This window comes from Peromyscus leucopus, chromosome 3 (genome assembly GCF_004664715.2).
Source record: "Peromyscus leucopus breed LL Stock chromosome 3, UCI_PerLeu_2.1, whole genome shotgun sequence".
Lineage (NCBI taxonomy): Eukaryota > Metazoa > Chordata > Mammalia > Rodentia > Cricetidae > Peromyscus > Peromyscus leucopus.
In genome coordinates this window covers 103,031,680-103,053,439 of record NC_051065.1, presented here as the reverse complement: position 1 = coordinate 103,053,439, position 21,760 = coordinate 103,031,680, and the positions used below count along the sequence as shown (strand labels likewise).

The following is a 21,760-nucleotide window of genomic DNA, read 5'->3' as shown; positions in this document are numbered from 1 at the left end:
TTTGTGTTTTACAAAAATACCTGGAATACCTGAGCAAATGCAAAGTGTCACTTTAGGGTGATTTGCTGTGAAGGTTCTTGGAATCCAAATACCTGAGTTCTTTGAAAAGCTCCACACTCTGGTGAGTCATCAGGTTGTTCAGAAGCCACTCGAGGCACCTGAGTGAAAAGTATGGTTAGTTATTTTATCTGAAACTGGTAACTCACTGACATCTTATAGTTTAGAGAAAAGATATTAATCATGCTAGGCCATGCTCAAAGTTTTTACCTCAGCGATCTGAAATTTAGTATAGCTTTTGTCAGTAGTTATTATGGGGTATTCCCTTTATATTAGTATCATTTCTCATTAAGAAGTTAAATGCCTTGTAAGACGTTACCTTCCGTACCATCTGAAAATAAGCTCTGCAATTCTCAAGAGTCAAACTACCCATGTCTACATTAGTATATAAAGTCTATGGCGCCTCCTCCTTAGGTGGTGGCCACAGCTGTACAAGCAGAGTTCAGCCCCACCATGGTCACCGATAAGCGCAACTCTGAGCAACTTAATGCTCAGTCCAGAAGAAAAGCGGGCTTTCAAAGTAACAAATTCTATCACTCTATTCTTTCCCCCACTAATTCTTTATTACATTCTCGTAAAACTACAAAACAGCCAAATTCCCAGAAGTGGGATGGGGAAAAAATAGGAAAAGTGACTCACTTTTTCTTTACAGAGTCTAATCCATAGGTCCCTGCTGATGTATAATAGCCACACACAGTTTTCACATTAATTGTTTCCTTCATTGTCTCACCACACTGCTGTATTAAACCATCCTGTAAATATAAACAAGCACTGGAAAGGCCATTTCACCTGGGAAAATCAGCTCTCATATGTGCTTTCAAATATTAAAAAGTAAAAACAAATCAAAATAGCAAGGAAGGAAGGACGAAAACTCATTAAGTGCAGCAAGCCTAAGTTTCTTCTAAGTCAATAAAAACACTGAAGAAAGGATCCAGCAAGTGCCCCACTCCACACCTGGGATGGAGAGCGAAATGGGCAGGGGAGGCACAGGGACAGGGGGAGGCTGCGTGTCTCAGTTCTGTTTTCCACTCTGGACCTTTGCAAACGTCTTCAACAGCACCTTACCGTACGTTCTTCCTGCTCTTACTAATCTAAGAACTCTTTACACAGTCAGCTAACCAAGAGACAGGGTAGACAAAGAAATGACAGAGATGTATGGAACATCGCTCAGTAAAGTTTAAAGCACCATCAATACCCAACAGATGCTCTAAACAAGTATATCATAGTTTTAAATAACATATTAAAATTGTAATCTAAAAGAGTCACATAGGTTTCAAATAAACCACCTCCCACGTACACAGAGAATATTGTCATTTTTCTTCAGATTTCTGAAATATATTCATCATGCAACTATATTATTAAGTTAGAATTAGTAAGTTATAAAAAATAAGGCAGAAAGCAGATTTAGGACAAATCCAAAAACGACTAAAGTTAGAATATATATTCAAAGTAAGTATTGGAAAGATAAAAATATTTGAAAAACAAATATTATCAATCAGGACAATAAACAAGCTAATAACTAGCACTTTTTCATTTTTATTTTTTGTTTTTTCCAGACAGGGTTTCTCTGTGTAACAGCCCTTGCTGTCCTGCATCGCATTCTGTAGACCAGGCTGGCCTTGAACTCACAGAGATCCACCTGCCTCTACCTCCCGAGTACTGGGATCAAAGGCATGCGCCACTACAGCCTAGCCTAATAACAAGCTTTAAATAGATCAGCAGGTCAAACCACAGAAGCTTTCATTAAAGCATAACATTGACGCATTGGTTTTTTAATTTAATTCTAGATCCTTCTTTTCCTAACACCTCAACTTCACTGTCCCAGTAGATCCCACCCCACCACCCGACTTCCTCTTCTGGAGCCTTTTCCTCTCTGGTTATTACTGTTACCTTCATCTAGATGGCATTTGGACAATCGCAGTACCTGTAATGTGCCCGCTTTCCTTCACACACTGTACCTGAAATAGTCCTCTGTTATTCTGGTGTGGGGCTGGGAATCAAACCCAAGGCCCTGTACAAGCCAAGCGAGGACTCCACAACAGAGCTGTACCCTCAGCCACCCTGAAGTAGAAACAGTCTTTCCCTGATTAAAAATTTCCAAAGGTGCTCACAGATCAAGTTACACTTTGCAACACACAAAAGGAACCCTCATGTGCTGGGTTTGGCCTTTCTCTCTAATCTTTTTTAATTTTATCTATTTTTTGTTTTGTTTCTTGAGATAGGATCTTAGCACGTAACTTTGGCATGTCTGTAAGTCACTGTATAGACCAGGCTGACCTTGACCTCAGAGATCTGCCTGCTTCTGTCTCCTGAGTGCTGGGTTAAAGACGTGCACTACCATCCGCGGATATTCTCGATGTTTGTTACTTATACCTTCACAGCGTGCCAGTACTGATCAAGGACAGCTGGGGGACTCAGTCCTCTCCTTCCACCATGTGTGTCCTGGGGATGACTCAAGTCGTCAGCCTGGGTGGAGGCACTTTATAGGCTCAGCTGTCTTGCCAGTCCTCCAACTCTATTTAACTGATGCTGGGAACTCAGTCTCCTTAATTCTCTAATCCTCCATTTTCTCCGACTTTCGGTCTTTCTGTTCCTGGTCCAAAATGCTGCTTTGCCCCTCTTCACACATGAAAGGTAAGCACACTTCAAACTCAATCTAAAATACAGTGTCCTGTGGGGTCTCGGCTGAACTGGCCCTTCCTGTCTTTACCAGCTCATTAGACCCCACGAGGTGCTTATGTTCTACTCCTAACACGGTAACGGTTTGGGCCTTTTGGCTATGTGTCCACTTCTCACCTGACCCTCGCTGTACTGTGAGCTCCTTGAAGGCACACACAGACTGTCCACTTTTAGGGATTACATCCTCTTCGGCCCCCTTCACCAAGTCCCACACTGCACAGTATAGTCAACATACAGTCACTGAATGACACACATCATTTACATAGGATGGTGTCACAATTAGGAGCTTAAATAACAGACTCAGTGCTTCTTTGACCCAGTGAACTAAATTACTGATCATAAACCATCTGCTCAGCAGTCATGTCACTGATGGACAGAAGTCTGCAGAGGAACATGGGCAAGCAAATGTTCCCAAATAGCAACACACCAAGGAAGCTACTCAAAAATAGCTCCCATCCACTTCACACAGGGATCAAAGCCCCTCAGTTGAACTAACGGCTTTTAGTCAAGCATTTTCAACAATTTCTAACAAATGGCATGTTTATACATTTTGGTTTAGCAGAATTTCACTTCCGCTTTAGAGGTGTGCACAGAGATATACCAGGCACCGTGACACTGCTGGGTGGTGGCATACTCACCAACTGCAGCATGCACGCTGCAGCCAAAATGGCGACGACACGGCTGGGTTTGATTAAGACGTCATCTCGATACAGTGATCCAAATGCAACCTGCAGTGCTGAAAGCAAAGTGCACACACATAATGAAATGCTACCTGCAGGTGTGCGGCACGCCCTGCAGAAGCAGCAAGGACATTAGTCTGAACCTAGAGACACAGGATTAGATGGCAGCCATCGTTACTGATGGTATTAATACACAACGTGCTTGCTGCAGAGGATTCTGCCTGCTCCTGCCACATTCTTCTCTGTCTAATCTTAACACAGTCAGTAGTGTGAGAATTAAGGCCTCCTGGAAGATGGTTGTGCCAGAACTGATGAGTAGATCAATCACTAAGTGTTGGAACATAGCCCATCACTCTATGACAGTATTTTCTTTAGGGAAGTAGGTAAGGAGCTCACTCACTATGTAGCTCAGGCTGGTCTCCAATTCACAGCAATCCTCCTGCCTCAGCCTCCTCAGCGCCAGGATTATAGACCTGTGGCACCAGGTCACTAGGGTTTGGGTTTAAACTCCTGGCCTTGTCTGTGCCCAGCTCCTCAAAGCTATCCAAGACTGCTCCTTCCCCAATGCCACTCTCTTGGATGCTCTTCAGTTTGCTGTGTGAACACCTCAAGTTTCCTTGCACATGGAGCAGGCCCTGGGTCTCTCCACTCGGCTCATGCAATGAGACGAGCAGAAGGGGAAGCAGGACAGGAACCGGAGAGGGCGGTCTATGGAGGCTCATGGAGCCGTTTCCACAACCCCGTAACCTCTCCCCAGCCTTGTTTCCTCAGCCACGGGTCCTTTGAGCTCTGACCCAGCCTGCTACATGCTTCACATGCTTACTGCTCCACAAAAGATCTTCACACATCATTTATTTTTATTTCTTGCTGTTAAGAGATCAAACCTAGCACAGGGTAGGAAAGTACTCTTAACACTCAACTATATTGCCAACCCTCAATACATTCTTTAAAAAAGTAGTCATACTTTCTATCTCTCTTCCCACATCCCTCATATCCACAGACACATAAGCAGATTGATTAGACTCCTGTGACAAACAGAGACAGGAAGAACAGAAGAGATAAGCTATGGAGTAAATTAATAGAAAATCTTCACCTTCCTGTATATAACACAACTTTTCCCTAGCCTATAAGGCTAGGATATTTTTCATCAAAAGAATAGTAAGGTTCTGTTTTTAAGATTTTTATACACTAATAATTATGGAGGTCATACCTTCTATATCAATGTTCTGGTCAGGAATCTCCAGTTCAATAATATTCATGCTGGATTCTTTCCAAGAACCACTGAACATACTAGAAAAGTAGCCAGACTGGAAGAAAAAGTCAATGATTAGCTAGTACTTTATCTTCCAAATATTTTTCTCATTTCTAATTCCAAGCAACTACCTAATCAAAACTAATCTAACATACCATTTCAGGAGAAAAAGAGCATCAAAACATCTACAGGAGGAAACAAATTAAAATACAGTCATTACAGGTTAGAGTGAACTACATGTTAAATTTGATACTGTTGCAAAACTAAACCAGATTCTTAACTACTATCAGAGTCCCGACCCGACCCGCATCACTGTGGAACCTGGTCAACTTCTCACCAGTCACAGCAGCTCCTGGGAGTACACACTGCAGCATTTCTCACAAGCAACAGCATGCTCATTGGTGTATGATTCTGTACTCAGGAGAGCTCAAGAAACAAGTCCTCCTCAAACTACTACCTTCTTTCTCTGGTCCCTCAGCAACTAGGGATCCAGAGTACTCCCGGATCAGACCAGAAAGGATGCATCCCAAAGAAATCCAAGACCCACAATTTAGTTTTATGTGACCACAATGGCTTCTGAATTCCAACAATAGGTAAAGTCTATCATTGCCTACCATATCCATTCCTCATAATTAGCACTGTAGTACTTTAGATCAGATCAAACATTTACTAATTAAAAGTTCCACTGCACGTCAAAAATATATAAATAATTAAAATAGAAGGAAATATAACATTCCTCAGCATTTAGGATCATCTGTTTGTACTTGTGGCTCCAGAACACAGTCAACACTAAATGAGATGCTGAAGTGCATAGGCTTTCACACTCTAAGTCCCCTGCAGGTCACTTGTGCCTAATACAATGTAAATGTTATGTAATAATTACACAGTTTTTTAGGGGGTAACAAAAAGCTTTATATGTTCAGTACAGATGCAACTGTCTTTTTTCCAAATATTTGTAATACAGAGTTATTACATCTGAGACTGTGGAACCTGCAGATACACAAAACCAGCTGTTCACGGTGGCCCATAACAAGAACACAGACAATGGTTTCTGTCTGAAGATGCTGGCATGGATCATGAGGCTTAGATGAGAACTAATCCGGTTTCACAGAAGCCACCTCACCTTTAAGTCAGTAAGAGACTACTTTTTCTTTTAGGGATTCAAAAGACAAATACAGTAAAGATTGGTATTCTGATATACCCTGATTATAGTCTTTGGGATATAAAGGATTTCATCTTTCCTTCCTTTCTTAAAAATTTCTGGACTATATTCTTCAAATCAAAGTAAACTTGTTCAAAAATAATTTTTAAAAGCTTTGATTAAAGTCAGGTGGCAGTGGCGGCACAAGCCTTTACTCCCAGCACTCGGGAGGCAGAGGCAGGAGAGTCTCTGTGAGTTCCAGGCCCACCTGGGCTACCAAGTGAGTTCCAGGACAGCCAGGGCTGCACAGAGAGACCCTGTCTCAAAAACAAAAACAAAAAAAGTTGTGATTTAAATGTGGTCACTTGTGCCTAATACAATGTAAATGTTATGTAATAATTACACAGTTTTTTAGGGGGTGACAAAAAGCTTTATATGTTCAGTACAGATGCAACTGTCTTTTTCCCAAATATTTGTAATACAGAGTTATTACTTCTGAGATTGTGGAACCTGCAGATACACAAAACCATTAACTTCCCATTCACTTCCTACAAAGAGCAGTATTTCAGAGAAACATATTCAAATCGTTATAAAAGAAATTTAATAACCTTAACGTTACAGATTTTCTCCTCAATTCTTCCATTTTTCAGCAAAGGTACTAAAACAAACTTCTTGACAACTAAGAGGCAACAGAGTGTGGACTAATCCTTTTGTACACTGTAAATATGTATTGTTCTCATTGGTTAATAAAGAACTGACTGGCCTATAGCTGGGCAGGAGAGATTGGGTGGGAGAGCCAGACTAGGAGAATTTTGGGAAGAAGTGTGGAATCAGAAGAGTGGTGACGAGATGCAGAGGGAGCAAGACATGCTGGAGGACAGGTAAAGCCATGAGCCATGTGTCAGCATATAATTAATAGAAATGAGTTAATTTAAAATGTAAGAATTATCTAGTAACAAGCCTTAGCTATTGGCCCGAGTATTTACAATTAATAATAAGTCTCTGTGTTTGTTATTTGGAAACTGGTAGCCTGGAAATAAAAGTCCACCTACAAATGGTGCTCAAAACCTTTTTTTAATTAGACAAAAAGGGGGAAATGCTGTGGAATAATCCTTTTGAATACTGTAAAGATCTGTCATTCAAATTGGTTTAATAAAAGGGTGACTGGCTGGTAGTCAGGAAGGAAGTTTAGGTGGGACAACCAAACTAAGTGTGCTAGGATGAAGAAGGGCGGAGAGAGAGGAGTCACTAGCCAGAGAGAGAGTAAGCAAGACATACGGGACAGATAAAGCCACGAGCCATGTGGCAGCATATATATTAATAGAAATGAGTTAATTTAAAATGTAAGAGTTAGCTAGTAACAAGCTTGAACTATTGGCTGAGCATTTATAATGGGAGCACTTGCGGGAGGGAAACTCCAGCCTACATAACAGTGAGTAGTATGACCAAGAATTTTAAAACCTGTTTTGCAGGCTGAAGCCAGCTTTCACTTGCAGGGCCCACCATCTTTCTTTCCAGCAGATGCTTCACTAGGTGAGAGCGCACTATGAAATCCAGCCAAATAGCAGAACATACTCCAGAGACCCCAAACTTCTCCAAGCAGCTCGCCAGTGCCTAAAACACCAGTGAAATACTCACTTGACATAAATAGATTTTGTGTAAGCTCCACTCTTCACCTAGAGCACAGATCTTAATGTCACTGTTCTCACCATTCAAAAACAACGTTTGATAGATGTACTTAGATGTGCTCTTTAATTTTTTCCTGTTAAGAAAACACAAAATCATATAAGCAAACAGCTTTGTGGGAGAGCACTAGCATCACTAGGCCCTGTCCAGTGCCAACACATTAAAACATGCATACATTTCACTGATCTTCATATACAGTCAAGTCTCCTTTTGTCCTGTTTCTGTAAGGTCCAACTTACCCACTGTGTGAATGAGGAGGAAGAGGCAGGCAGGTCAACAGAGGCTACGCTGGGTGCTCTTACTAACAGCAGATGGGTGAGGCAAGAGGGTGATATCTCTAGCCACCCTTTACAAGTTGTTGGTTCTAAATCAATTTAAGTTATTTGCTAAATAAATAAAGGCACATCAGCAATCACACTTTACTTATTTCCTTGTTTGGAAACCAGCGCTATGAGACAAAAAAGGTGGTGGCACACACCTTTAATCCCAGCACTTGGGAGGCAGAGGTAGGTGGATCTCTGTGAGTTCAAGGCCAGCTGGTCTACAGAGCGAGTTCCAGGATAGCAAGGGCTATACAGAGAAACCTTGTCTTGAAAACAAAACAAAACAAAGAAAGAAACCAGTGCTATGGAAGATTCAATATTGCTGCAGCAAACTGTTACTCAACTACAATCCAGTTGGCAGAGTGCTTGCCTTAATGCCTAAGGCCCTAGCTCAATCCTCAGCAACACAAAAAAAGAAAAAAAATTACATTCAAGCTTATTTCAAACTAAACTAGTTAAAACTAATTTTAAACTCATTGTTTTTCCCCACTAGACAAATGATTTGCAACCCTAGATCGAAGTTTTTCAAAACTATGCTCAAAGGATAAGCATATTACAGGTCACTGTTAAGGGCAGAGCTAAGAAACATGGACACTCTGTAACCTCACCCCCCAGAGCACCACCTATTCACCACCTATTATCTATTATATCTGCAAATAGATTAGACTTCTGCATCACACTTACTTCAGTAAAATAACTGAATTTTAAAAGCTTGGCAGCCATGGAGTTGAGGACATGGCTCAGTTGGCAGAGTGCTAGCATTGCATGCACAAGGCCCTTGGGTTTAATCCTCACCCCTGGATAGACCAGGTATAAAGGGGCAAGTCTGCGCGCCCAGCACTGAGGAGGTATAGGAAGGAAAACCTGGAGCTGAAAGCCCTATTTTGCTAATAGCAAGTTCGAGGCCAGCCTAGACTACATGGAAACCCTGACTTTAAAGAAAGAAAGAAAGAAAGAAAGAAAGAAAGACAGAAAGAAGGGAGGGAGGGAGGGAGGGAGGGAGGGAGGGAGGGAGGGAGGGGGAAGGAAGGAAGGAAGAAGAAAGAAGGAAGGAAAGAAAGAAGGAAGAAAGGAAGGAAGAGAAGGAAGAAAGAAAGAAAGAAAGAGAAAGTTTTCAATCTCTCCTCCAGGTGTAAGTAAGAGAATGGTGGCCAGCAAGGGATGATCTAATTTTAAAATACGTAATTTTAAAGATGTCATTTACTTATGTGTCTATACATCTGTATACATGCATTCACATGTGTAGGTGCGCATGCTTGTGCATGAAGAGGTCACAAGAAGGCAGTAGAAGTCCTCCTTTATCAACTTCTACCTGCTTTTTTGTTGTTTGTTTTTTGAGACAGGGTTTCCCTGTATAGCCCTGCTGTCCTGGAACTCATTCTGCAGACCAGGCTGGCCTCATACTCGGAGATCCAGCTGCCTCTGCCTCCCAAGTGCTGGGATTAAAGGCATGGGCCGATATTGCCCGGCTCCACCTCCCTGAACCTGGAGCTTATGTATTCTGGTAAGCTGGAAAACAGAAATCCCCCTCGATCCTCCAGTCCCTGTCTCCCTCCCTGCCTTCCCCCAGAGATGAAGTTACAGGCGTGCACAGCACACCTGGTTTGGTACATGGGTGCTGGGTTCATCTATGAACTGCAGTTCTCGTGAGAGTGAAGCAAGAGCTCTTAACCGCTGAGCCATCTGTAGCCCAGGCTAACCTATCTTAAAGTTTCTGATGACTTCTGATAGCTTTTCTAGTAGTTAAACTTTTTAAAATCTCTGGGGATGGACAGATGGCTTGGTGGTTAAGAACACTGGATTCTCTTCCAGAGGACCTTGGTTTGATTTCCAGCATCTACATGGCTGTTCACAAGTCTGTAACTCCAGGTCCCAGGAGATCTGGTGACCTCTTCTGGCCTCTGAAGGTACTACTGCATGCACATGATTCGTGTGCACACATAAAAATAAAAACAACAACAACAAACCCTTTTAAAATCTCTTTCTAGAAAAAAAAAATTGCTGGGTGTGATAGTTTTAATTGTTAACTTGACACAATCTAGATTCACTTAAGAATAAAATCTCAAGGAGAGATTTAATGTCTGAATTGGGTTGGACTGTGGGTTTATCTCTGGGTTATCTTGACTATGTTAATTAAGGTGGGAAGACCCCCATTGTGGGTGATACCATTCTCTAAAAAGGTTTCTAAACTGTGTAAATACGAAGGAAGCAGAGTACGCATGTGTTAATTCATTGTTCTCTGCTCTTGATTACATACAATGTGCCAGCTGCTTCCAGTTCCTGCCTTGATTTCCCTGAAATGATGGACTGTAAACTGGAATTGTGAACTAAAATAAACCACTTCTTTCCCAAACTGTTTTGTCAGGGCGTTTAATCACAGCAACAGGAGAAGAAACTGGGTATGGTGGTGCATACCCATAACCTCAGTGCTCCTAAGACAGGAAGATCAAGAGTTCAAGGTCAGTCTTGGCTAAAGAGCAAGTCTGAATGAGACTGTCATGAAACAAAGCAAGAGAAAGCTACTGTCTCACCCTGCGTCTGGAATCAGCATTGCATTAGTTAGGTTCTCTAGAAAACACACACACACACACACACACACACACACACACACACACACACACACACTTATAAAGGGGATTTAATAGAATAGTTTACAGGCTGTGGTCCAGCTAGTCTACCAACAGAAAGTCAAAAAACCCAGTTCAGTTCATGAGGCTGCCCAGAAAGTGCGGCCTAGATTAAAGGTGTATCTTCCTACCTCAAAAGATCTGGATTAAAAGTGTATCTTCTAGACTCAAAAGATCAAGATTAAAAAAAATAAAGATTAAAATAAATTCAAATAAGATTAAAACATTTCAAATAAAATTTGAAGTGTTCCCACTTCAAATGATTTAAGAAAAAATCCCTCACAGGTGTACCCAGCCTCTTGAGTTTTAGTTAATTTCAGATGGAGTCAAGTTGACAACTAAGAATAGCTTTTTGATATCAATTAGCAATCAAGAAAATGCCCACATGCTTCAAGACGTGTTCCAATTCAGACTCCCTCACATACCACTAGGCTGTCAAGTCCATAGCTGAAATTAACTAGAAATACCACTAAACAAAAGTTAAGGGAAAAAGAGCCAGAGTCCCAACGGAAACTCACAACACAAGGAAGCAGGAATTTTCAAAAATGCATATTCATATGCTTGGAATTCTCAAACGACTATGCTTATAAAATGATAATGGGGTGCAGTAGCAAAGGATTACTCAGAACAAGAAAGAGATACTTAAATACACGCATTTGAGTCTCTGGATTGTCAGGATTCACCAACTACCAAGCTGTCCAAAGACTCATAATAAGAGGCACTCATTATGTTCTAAAACACCAAAGAAAAAGACTTTCAAAAGTTCAGAGGACAAAAAAATATGGTCACTTAAAAAGAAAACGAATTGGACCAGGGTCAAAATCTCCATCCATCTTAGGCTAGAAAACTAGTATCATCATCATTGGATAAAGGTGGCTGAGTGGATAAAGGTACCTGTTGCCAAGTCTAAGGGCTCAAGTGTGATTGATGCCTGGAACCTTCATGGTGGAATGGGAGAATCAATTTCCCATCCTCTGACCTCTACATGGAATGTGTACACACATGTACATGCACACCAAGTAAAAATACAATATTTTTTTAAAAAGTAGATGTTTATCTACAATACAACTTCTGCACCTAAGGTTCAAGGAATATAGAGGAAGAGGGGAAGAAAGATTGTAAGAACCAGAGGTACAGGAAGTTTGCCTCACCGACATAGCTGCCTAAACAAGACCTGAAAAGGATGTACCAACAGACACACTAACCTGGAAGAGGAAATGTCACTGAGCCTCAGCTCTAGATGAAGAACTACAGGCAACTGGGAAATGCTGAGAGCTGGAGAAATAGTCTGACCCAAGGAAGGACCCTTAACCTGATTATCCAGTACCAAGTGGTCAGCCCCAAATCACATTGGTACAAGCAACATTATACAGACTAAACAGGATGTATTATATATTTAGAGGGAATAGAGGCCATGTATTTGAGAGACAGCAGGAGTGGGTTGGGTACAGGGGAAAGGTTAAAAGGAATGAGGAAAACAACGTAATTAAATTTTAATTTCAAAAATAAAAACTATAAAAAAAGAGATGTTTAAAGATATGGGAAGTCCTATAAAGTACCATAATCAGTCAAAGGAAAAAAAACAAGACTAAGTTTATATTATATAAGCAAAAATGATCACCTTTCTCCACTCTTTCATGAGAAAATACTTGAAGATGTAGTTCACTGAAATGAGGAAGAAAAGGGGAGAAGCTACTGAAAACCACAGTCCATTCATAGAGATGGAGGTCAAAGTCCCAGTTATAATAATTAGAAGCAGGCAGGTACAAACTGGAGTAAAAGGGTGGGACCCTGTAGGAGGTCTAGGGTTCAAAGATGGGTTCTATGCAAGGCTACCGCAAAAGATTGAGAAAATCTCAAGACATGATGAAAGAGTATCATTTTATCATTGGAGGTAAAAAAAGCAGCTGGAAACTCTAGGACAATAAACTCCTTTTAAAAAGGGGGCCAGGTCAGGCATGGTGGCACTGACTTCAACCCCAGTACCAGGGAGGTGGATCAGAGGCAGAAAGATCACTGTGACTTCCAGGCCAGCCAGAGCTACACAGTGAGACACTGAAGGGGGTGGGGGCCGGGTGAGATGGCTCAGCAGGTAAAGGCCTTGCCCACCACACCTGAAGACACGAATTCCAACCCTTAAATCCACATTTAAGGCGCAAGGAGAAAACTGACTCCCTCAAGTTGTCTTCTGATCTCTGTGCACATGCCTCCCTCAAACATAAATAAACGTAGCTATTTATGTAAATAAAATACAAACAGAAACAGCCCAACTGGAAGCACTTGACAGGAGGTCAGAAAAGGTTCCAGGGACTAAGGATGTAGCTCATCTGACCGAGTGCTTGCCTAGCATCTATGAAGCCCTGGGTTCAATCCAAGCACTACTATATTGAGTTTGAGGCTAGCCCAGAGGCTAGCCTAGGATAAGTGACACTTTGTTCCAAAAGGTGAAAGATTCAGTCTATCCATGAGGCTAGCAAATGCTTCCCGCTGGCATTAGGCCTATGAAGTGTGATCTGTAAGCCTTGTCCATCGCCCAACATCATTGACTGACCTTTACACAGTTATAATTACACATTGTTCACTAGATTTCCATTTTTTACAGACAACCTGTGGACAAGATGCAGAGAATCTGCTGAACAATGTGAATTTTAACAGCTTTGCTCATGAAAAAGGAAGTTAGCAAAAGGTTTAGCTGAGGGGTGGGCATAGACGCTGAAGCTTTTCACAAGCAGCTCTGCTGAGGTGGGAAAGCACACGAGAACCTGACAAGGGAATCAGAACCAGCAAACACAATCACAGATCCAAGCATCTTCTTACCCTTCAGCTCTTCAGTCAGACACCTCCCACTATACACACACTCTAAAGTCTGACGTGCATTTTCTTTTGAAACAGGGTCTCACAACATAACCTAGGCTGTCCTTGAACCTGTGAGTCTCCTGTCCCAGCCTCCTGAGTGCTAGGATTATAGGTATGTGCCACAATGCTGGGCCTATTCCTGTGTGTGTGTATACACACATACATACATATATACACACATATATACATATACATATATATATATATATTTTAAAGATCTTTTCTCTTTATACTTTGTCCATAATAGTTATTTCCTGTTCTTTATTATTAAGATTTATATTTTCCTTGTTCAGATTACTGTTTCTCCTTTTAAAAATGGGCTCTGTCATACATTTCAACAATTACATCAAACATACATGGTATACATACTAATCAAAGGGCATAGACTGTCTTATTGGATTTTAAAAAAAGCAAGACTTAACTATATGCTGTATACTTACCTATCTTAAATACAAATACACAAATGGGCCAGGCAGATCACTCACACAATAAAGTGCTTTTCAAGTACAAAGACCTGAGTTGAATGGGGGTGGTGAGCAGGGATGGGGACCAGGATGCCAAAAAAAAAAAAAAAAACACAGGTGGAATTGCCAGCATCTGTAATCCTAATGGGGCAGGTGGAGGAGCAGAAACAGGAGATCCTTGGACCTTGCTGACTGGCTAGATTAGCCAATCAGTAATCTTCCAGTTTAGTAAAGAGACCCTGTCTGAAAACGGTAAGGTGGAGAGCAATACTGAACGATCCAATGTGGACCTCTGGCCTCCACATGCAAGCACATTTGTACATGTATGCAAATGTAAAAAGTGAAAACATGGTGTGGGTCTATAGCTTGTCGGTAAAGTGCTTACCTAGAATAGATAAGGCCCTGGGTTATGGGAGGGGAAGTGATGGGGTGGTTGGTTGATGGGATGTGGGATGCAGGTTGGAAAAAATGGAGCAGGTACATCAAACAATTACCAAAAGGAGGTGGGAGTGACTAAGTCACTAAGGCTAAATAAAGAAGATGACATCTTATGACATAAGAGTCAGTTCATCAAAGAGTTCTAACACTTACTGAGTACACAAAAGACAGGCACCGTGGGGCTAGAGAGGTGACTCAGTGGTGAAGAGCACATACTGTCTTACACAGGATCCAAGTACAACTCCCGGCACCCATATTAGGGAGCTCACGACACCCCTGTAACTCCAGGGAATCCAACACCCTCTCTGGACTCTGTAGAAACGTGCACAAACCCACAGACACATACAGACACACACATAAACAAAAATAAATTGGGGGTGGGGGGGAAGGCCAGGTACTACACTTGTGCTCATTCTTCGGTCCTGAAACTCATGGCCTCTCTCTCTCCAACATTCCCCAGGTCCTCCTTCCTCTTCCTTCTCTCCAGGGTCTCTACATATAGTCTAGGAAGGACTTGAACTCACTATTTGGCTCAGGCTGACCTCCAACTTAAGAACTTCCTGTCTTGGGCACCAGAGTGTACATATTACAGGCTTGTACCACCATGCTAGGCTAAATCTGTGGAACTCTATGATGTGAAGTAATATTTCCATTTTTGTGCATTCATCTTGTAAATATATTCACACATAAAACTCTAATGAAAGGGTTTATATTTATAGTAATCTACTTTTTACCTATGATATTTACATGTTAGCTCTACAACTGAGCCACATCTCTAGCACCCATACTTTTTTGTCAACTAAAATGCAATGCGTGTGTAGCAAAACACTGAGCAGATAGGCTTTTTAAATTTGTATTGAAAAATTACATCCGTGTGATTCTAACAATGACCTTAAAAGAGAAAAAAGAGCAAGCAGATTCCTTATATGAAAATACATTCTGGTGGGCCGGGCGATGGTGGCGCAGGCTTTTAAACCCAGTACTCGGGAGGCAGAGGCAGGTGGATCTCTGTGAGTTTGAGGCCGGCCTGGTCTACAGAGAGAGTTCCAGGACAGGCACCAAAACTACACGGAGAAACCCTGTCTCCAAAAACCAAAATCCCAAAACCAAAACAAAACCATTCTGGTGTAAGTCACATCTACTTCACAAGCAATGGTTTTTTTCAACTCTTCCCTCAAAAATCTTAGGCAGCCTACACAGATGACAGCCCACCTCAACAAGCAGACTCTGATAAGACTTTGTTCTCTATTCAGGGGGAATGCACAGTATTGCCAATCTTCACATGTGCAATCACTGGTCCATCAAGAGGACAACAGAGAGGTGTCCATACCAGGCACCACTATGTTCCTCTCTATACTGACTGAAGGCTACTGAATGCACAGTAAGTTTTCCTGTGGCTACTCACTCAGAAAGCAATGGCCCACTAGGGAAGGTCGGCGGAAGCTCTGGTTAGTCCTTTCGGTCTCAGGTTGAGGCTCTGACACACAGGAAGTTTCGGGTAATGTGCAAAAAGCCTAGGCTCTTCAGCTCCCGCACTGACCCCAGGACTGTCTGCAAGCGTCCAACTCCTGCAGTTACCCCAGGTCTACCCAAACGTCCAGCTCTCGTTCTGACCCCAGGTCTGTCCCGCACGCGCTCAGCTCCCGCTCTGGCCCCAGGTCTGCCCCGCACGCGCCCAGCTCCAGCTCTGGCTCCAGGTCTGTTTGCAAACGTCCAGCTCCTGCTCTGGCCCCAGGTCTGTTTGCAAACGTCCAGCTCCCGCTCTGACCCCAGGTCTGTTTGCAAACGTCCAGCTCCTCTTCCGGCCCCAGGTCTGTCTGCAAACGTCCAGCTCCCGCTCTGACCCCAGGTCTGCCCCGCACGCGCTCAGCTCCCGCTCCGACTCCAGGTCTGCCCCGCACGCGCTCAGCTCCCGCTCCGACTCCAGGTCTGCCCCGCACGCGCTCAGCTCCCACACCGATCCTCCCCGCGCAGCTGCCCCGCACTCTCCCGTCAAGGGCACCGGCGGCCGGGCGCTCCGTACCTGCGCGGCGTGTTCAGCAGCCGCTGCTGCTCGTCGCCCTCGTCCTCATCTTCGTCTGTCTCCGAGTCCGGGTGGCAGTAGCAGAATGTGCCGCTGCTGCGCTTGCGCTTGCGGCCGCCCGGACAGTAACAGAAGCCGTGGGCCGCATCCTCGCCCGGGTCTGACCTGCGGGCCGCGCCCCCAGAACCGGGCGTGGGCTCGGGCTGATCTGCGCGCCCCGCGGGCCGCAGCACCCGGCTGCTCAGCGCGCCCATGGCTCCGGCGCCTAGGGAGCGCCGAGGGGCCGCCCCGCCATGCCTGACGCCCCACCGCCTACTCCGCCGCCGCCTCGCGCGCAGCCCCAACCGTCGCCGAGAACGCAGTCATCTCCATCCTCCGCCCCGCCCGCCGCGCTTCAGCCGGCCGGCTCCTCAAGACCTCGCCCCCTCGTTCTCGCAACAAAGCGCGCGCCGCAGGGCGCATGCGTGCGGCGAGCCCCCGGAAGGGGCGGAGGCAGCTGGCCTCAGGGGCGGAGCCTGGTCAGCATGGTTGCGCAAGCGCGGGAGTCGGACACGCCTCCGCGGAGCTCAGCCCCGGTGGGGCGAACTTTCAGTGCTTCCGGCGTTAACCGAGGGGCGTGGGTGCTGTGTGCTTGTCATCGAGGGATTTGGGGACCCGTGTCGTTGATTCTTTCCGCGAGGTTCCTCGAGTCCGGGGTCTTCTCCAGCCCTGTGCAGTCAGTTTTGTGGATGGACATGTCATTAAGGCCCTTGCCTCCCTCCCAGGCTCTGGGACTGTGCTGTCACGGCTGGACGGCTTTCACCCAGTGTTGTTGTTGACAGGCGTCAGTCTGGAGCCGCGGTCAGCCTCTAGTGCCTGGCTCCTTCCTTCTGCCTGGTTTTGATTTGATTATTTTATTGTGTCAGGGTCTTGTATTACATGCTGACCTTCGAATCTCTAGATAGAATGATCTTGAACTTCTGATGTCCTGTGTCCACCTCTTGAATGCTGGGATGACAGGCACGTGTCATATCGCCCGCCTATTTAACTGCTGGGGATCTGACCCAGAGCTTCGTGAATGTTAAGCAACCACTACCAATTCAACTACATCCCAGGCCTCGATTTTTTTTTTTTTTTTTTTTTTTTTTTTAAAGAAGGGTCTTACTCTGAAGCCCAGGCTGGCCTGGAACTCTCAGTACTCCTCCTGCCTAAGCCGCTGAGTGCTGGGAGTTGAGGCGTGAGCTGCCATGCTGGCCTTCTATACTTTTCAAAGTAAAATGTTTATAATGAAATGTTTCAAATAGAGCAATACAAATACCTGCGGACCCACTACAGGCTTGGAATTTTATCACACTTATTTTGATTCACTCTCCTTACCTCTTCAGCTTTATTGAGATATAACGGAGAATGATAAAAATATGAGAAAAACCCCTTGCGTACCCACGCTCTGCTTACATCCCCGCCCTCTCCATGCCATTTCTGTGCATGTTTCTACAGGAATACCCATAGACGCTCTTTTCTGCTGCACATTCAGACATATAATTTAAATGGAATCAGGCCTTCCCAAACCTATGATTCAGAACCTTTCTCCTCTCTTAAAGCTATACTTTGGACTAATCTTTAGTTATTGTCAGCACTCCTTGTAAGACCGGTGATTTACCTACTTCCTCGCTGAGGGGCTTCAGTTATTCCTACCTTAGTGCTCCTTCAGAACAGATAGGAACATTACGCACAAAAGCTTCATCAAGCAGATCCCCGAAAATAGATTTTCTCGGAAATTTCCAACTTTATGAGCTCTTGCCAAATTTCCCCCAGAACTGACTGAGTCAATGCACCATTTGGCCTCCTTTTTGGCAGGCCACTGAGGGTTTGTTTTCGATTCATGCCTGAGAAATTCTGAGGGCACTCAGCTGAGGAAGGCTGAAGTGCATATTGGAGCAAGAGAATAGCGGTTGCAAGGGAATCCACTGCATGCACAAAATGCAAAACGTGTGCATAGGGCCATCTTAAATATTGTGCAAGAGGCCTTGGTGTAAGTAGACTACAACATGGTGACCTCAAGTGTCACTAAATTCTTAAAAGGTAAAACAACCATATTGGTCTTGCCTAAGGAACCTCAGGTAAATGGTTCCCTGGTGATGGTATCACTGCGGGGACCCACAGGAATGTCCGTAAGAACCTGCCACAGTTACACAGGACTCATCCCCCACCACAGAGCAATGGCAGCCAGGCAAGAACGCACCTAATTCCCTCTGCTCTTCTCCATGCTGCTATGACCCAAGCAGGAAGGATGGAGAAAGAAGAGATACCCACACTCTCCCTCCCCCCAGCCAGAGGCCTGCTGGCAACAGGCCAGAACTGACCGAGGGAAGAAGTCTCAAATCACACTTGGAATTTTGACTCATTATTCTGGTGACTGAAATAACATTGTTTTGGGACCTTAAGGGGCTACACAGTAGGACTTCTAAAAAGTTAGTCATAAACACAAAAATTGTGACTTTCTACCCTCCCTCTGAATTTACACCTGCACTCAGCCACAAAACACTGTCCCGACCTCTGAAATTTGTTTTTTAAAATTCTAACTAAGGCGTCATTTAAAGGTAAAACATCTACTAAAACCAAAACAAAGAACCTCATAATGCTTCCAAAAACATAATGAAGCTGGAGTAGAGATTCCACAGCCCTGAGGTGGCAGCGTCGATTCCTGAATCTGTGTTAATTGGAATGACTGGTCACACTGGCATGTTGTCGATGATGCCTACACCCAAGTTCAGTCCCACTGCAGCAGGAACAAAGGGATATGTGTGTGTGTGTTCTTTGTACACCTGTAACTTTTGTCCTTTGTGGTGCTAAGAAAAGCAAGTTATGATTCTATCCCACCGAGCTACATTTTTGGCTTTATATGTAACATTTACTACAAACGCTCCACTGAGTAGAGCAGAATGTCACTCATTTTCAGAGAGCAAGCTACCATGTTATTTGATGTCATTGAGGAGTGTTTGGCACACACAAATGTTAATGATTTTGTTGTTTTTTGTTTGTTACTTTGTTTTGGTGTGAAAGAGGGGTGCCATCCCTTGTTCTCTCCACCCTGTGGGTCTTGGGGATTGAACTCAGGTTGTCAGGCTTGGCAGCAAGGGCCTCTACCCACTAAGCCATCTCAATGTCATGTTATTTATTTGGGTGTGTGTGTACTTGAGAGTGTCTGAGTCTGCCAATGCAGAAACCAGAAGTTGCTATCAGTGTCTTACTCACTATATCCTCCCCCTCATCATCACTATCCTCATCCTCATCCTCATCCGAGACAGGGTCTTCCACTGAACTGAAGTTCATTGATTCAGCTATAAGGGCTGGCCACCGAACCAGGGATCTGCTCGTCTCCACCTCCCAGCTTTGGGGTTACAGGCATACACTCACTGGCTATGCTTGGCTTCCCACTGGTGCCAGGGACCCAAACGCTGCTCCTCGTGCTTGAGCAGCGAGCGTCTTCCTCACTGAGCCTTCTCCCCAGCTCTTGTTTTGCTTTTTTGAGACAGGGACTCAGTGCTCAGGCTGGCCTCACACTGGCTATGTAGCCGGGAGAGTCTGAAGCTCTGATCCTCCTGCCTCCACCTTACTCACTAATGTAAACATTGGTCTTATAGAAGCAGGCTAACATATGATTAATGTGCCATTTTTTTTTTATGTTGAAGCTTAGTATCACAATTCCTTCAGAATAGTTCCTTCCATGGTTTAGGATGAAAAAAAATCTCTGACATGGAAAAACCAAAGAAAGAATACACATCCCTTTAAAGTCACCATTTTTAATTAAAAATTTCTCACGTTGTATACAAACCAAACTCCATGATTACATGCAAAGCACCATTTCTGAATGACTATAAAATCAAAAAGGCACAGTGGGAATCAAATCAATAATCTAAAGGGACTATTTTTAGCAGAAAAAAAAAATTTCCCTTAGGTTGGCCACAACCCAGAGCATCACATACCAGAAGAACCTCAGACAAACCTTGCTCTTTCTCATCACTTTCAGGCAAGATTAGGACAGGCTTGGCATTCTGATTTCGGAATGCTCAGCGTGAGTGATAACTAGACACACTTGAAATTGAACTTGTTTAATGAGTTGGTAACTTTGCTGCACTTCTTGGGGAGAAAGTGGTCTCAGTGCAGGAGGAGATGAATCCTGCCACACCAAACACTATCAGCTAACATGTTAGACAAAGCCAAAGAAAGGCGGCTCATGAGAACTTCAGTCCACAACTGTGTAAAATAGGAAACCGGATGGAAATTCTCAGTAACAGATGCCCTGGGTCCCACATGAAGAAATGACTGGCTGCTCAGGGAAGAGAACTGCTTCTGTCCTGTAAAATTCTTACTGAAAAGAAAATCCAAAAGGATTTAGTGCATTCAATCTCTGCAAAAACACAAATGGGGAAATAATCAGCTAAAGACATGGAGCACATTCTAATTTCTAATTCTAAATCTCCATTTAGGTCTTAAAAGCTTTGAAAGTACAGGTTTAAGGCATCAAAATGACTAATTATAGATGATAATAACACAGTTTGGATCATAGGAGGCAACTGGAGGCGTTTTAATTGGAAATAAGCATTTGAGATAATGTTAATAGCAGTGCAGAAAAATGAAGTTAAAAAAAAAAAATCAGTGTTAAGAATCCTTCTGTCCTGGGTCTTGTTTTAGTCGTCTCCTCCACAGAGAATGAGGAGAACCTTCCTGTAGTCTCCAGAAGTGTCGCCCTGAGAGAAAGGAGATCACAATTACCCACAGTTAACAGATTCTTAGACAGTTACACAGTTCAAAATCACTAAGTTCATTTTGCAAACATGGCTAGATTTTTCTCAGGTTCTCAAAATTTTTTTTTATTACAAAAGTAATGCTTTGGGCTGGAGAGATGGCTTGGACACGAAGAGTACTCCTTGCTCTCACAGAGAACCTGAGTTTGATTTTTGGTGTCCCAATTGCCTCTAACTACAGGTCCTGGGCAATCTGGCACCTTCTTCTAGTCTCCTTGGGCACGGCACACATGAGGCACATATATACATACACATTTACATACATATACATAGATATACAAAAATAATAATCTTTTTAAAATAAAAGTAATACTTGTTCTATGTTTTAAAAATACTTTAAAAGAGCATAGAAAGACCCATAATCCCATGAGCTATGGATCGCTGTTGTTAACATTCTGACATGTTCCTGTTCCCTAGTCTTTCCTCTTTGCATGCAGATCCCTATGTGATGAGACTGTAGTACAGTAATCGTCTATGCTCTCATTTTGCTCTGTTTGTTTTTGGTGGTGCCAGGGACCGAACCCATGACCATCCTCATGCTAGGCAAGCGTGGGCAAGTGCTCTATCAATGAACCATATACACCCAACCTCTGTATCCTGTTTTTTTCATTACAGTATTATTTAATGATTACAGAACATTTCCCTCCCCATTGTCAGATGTTTATGTGGTCTTTGATGTTTCACTATAGCAAACTTGGTTGAATAAAGCACCTTGCAGCTGAGTTTTCATGAATTTTCCTCATAATT

The 21,760-nt window shown here is 43.5% G+C and overlaps 2 protein-coding genes across 2 annotated transcripts in view; both read right to left on the bottom strand.

Moving 5' to 3' along the window:
- Gmcl1 (germ cell-less 1, spermatogenesis associated) overlaps positions 1-16,646 on the bottom strand; it is a 39,179-nt gene extending 22,533 nt beyond the window's left edge. Inside the window, exons 1-6 of the mRNA XM_028853872.2 lie at positions 16,227-16,646; positions 7,448-7,571; positions 4,627-4,723; positions 3,375-3,472; positions 697-809; positions 93-158 (exon numbers count right to left, since the gene is read on the bottom strand). Of these exons, the coding sequence (XP_028709705.1) occupies positions 93-158; positions 697-809; positions 3,375-3,472; positions 4,627-4,723; positions 7,448-7,571; positions 16,227-16,480 (752 nt within the window). The 5' untranslated portion in view covers positions 16,481-16,646. The remainder of the gene's footprint in view (positions 1-92; positions 159-696; positions 810-3,374; positions 3,473-4,626; positions 4,724-7,447; positions 7,572-16,226) is intronic.
- Positions 16,647-19,992: 3,346 nt separating this feature from the next.
- Positions 19,993-21,760, bottom strand: part of Anxa4 (annexin A4) — a 58,639-nt gene continuing 56,871 nt past the window's right edge. Inside the window, exon 13 of the mRNA XM_028853853.2 lies at positions 19,993-20,956. Within this exon, the coding sequence (XP_028709686.1) occupies positions 20,897-20,956 (60 nt within the window). The 3' untranslated portion in view covers positions 19,993-20,896. The remainder of the gene's footprint in view (positions 20,957-21,760) is intronic.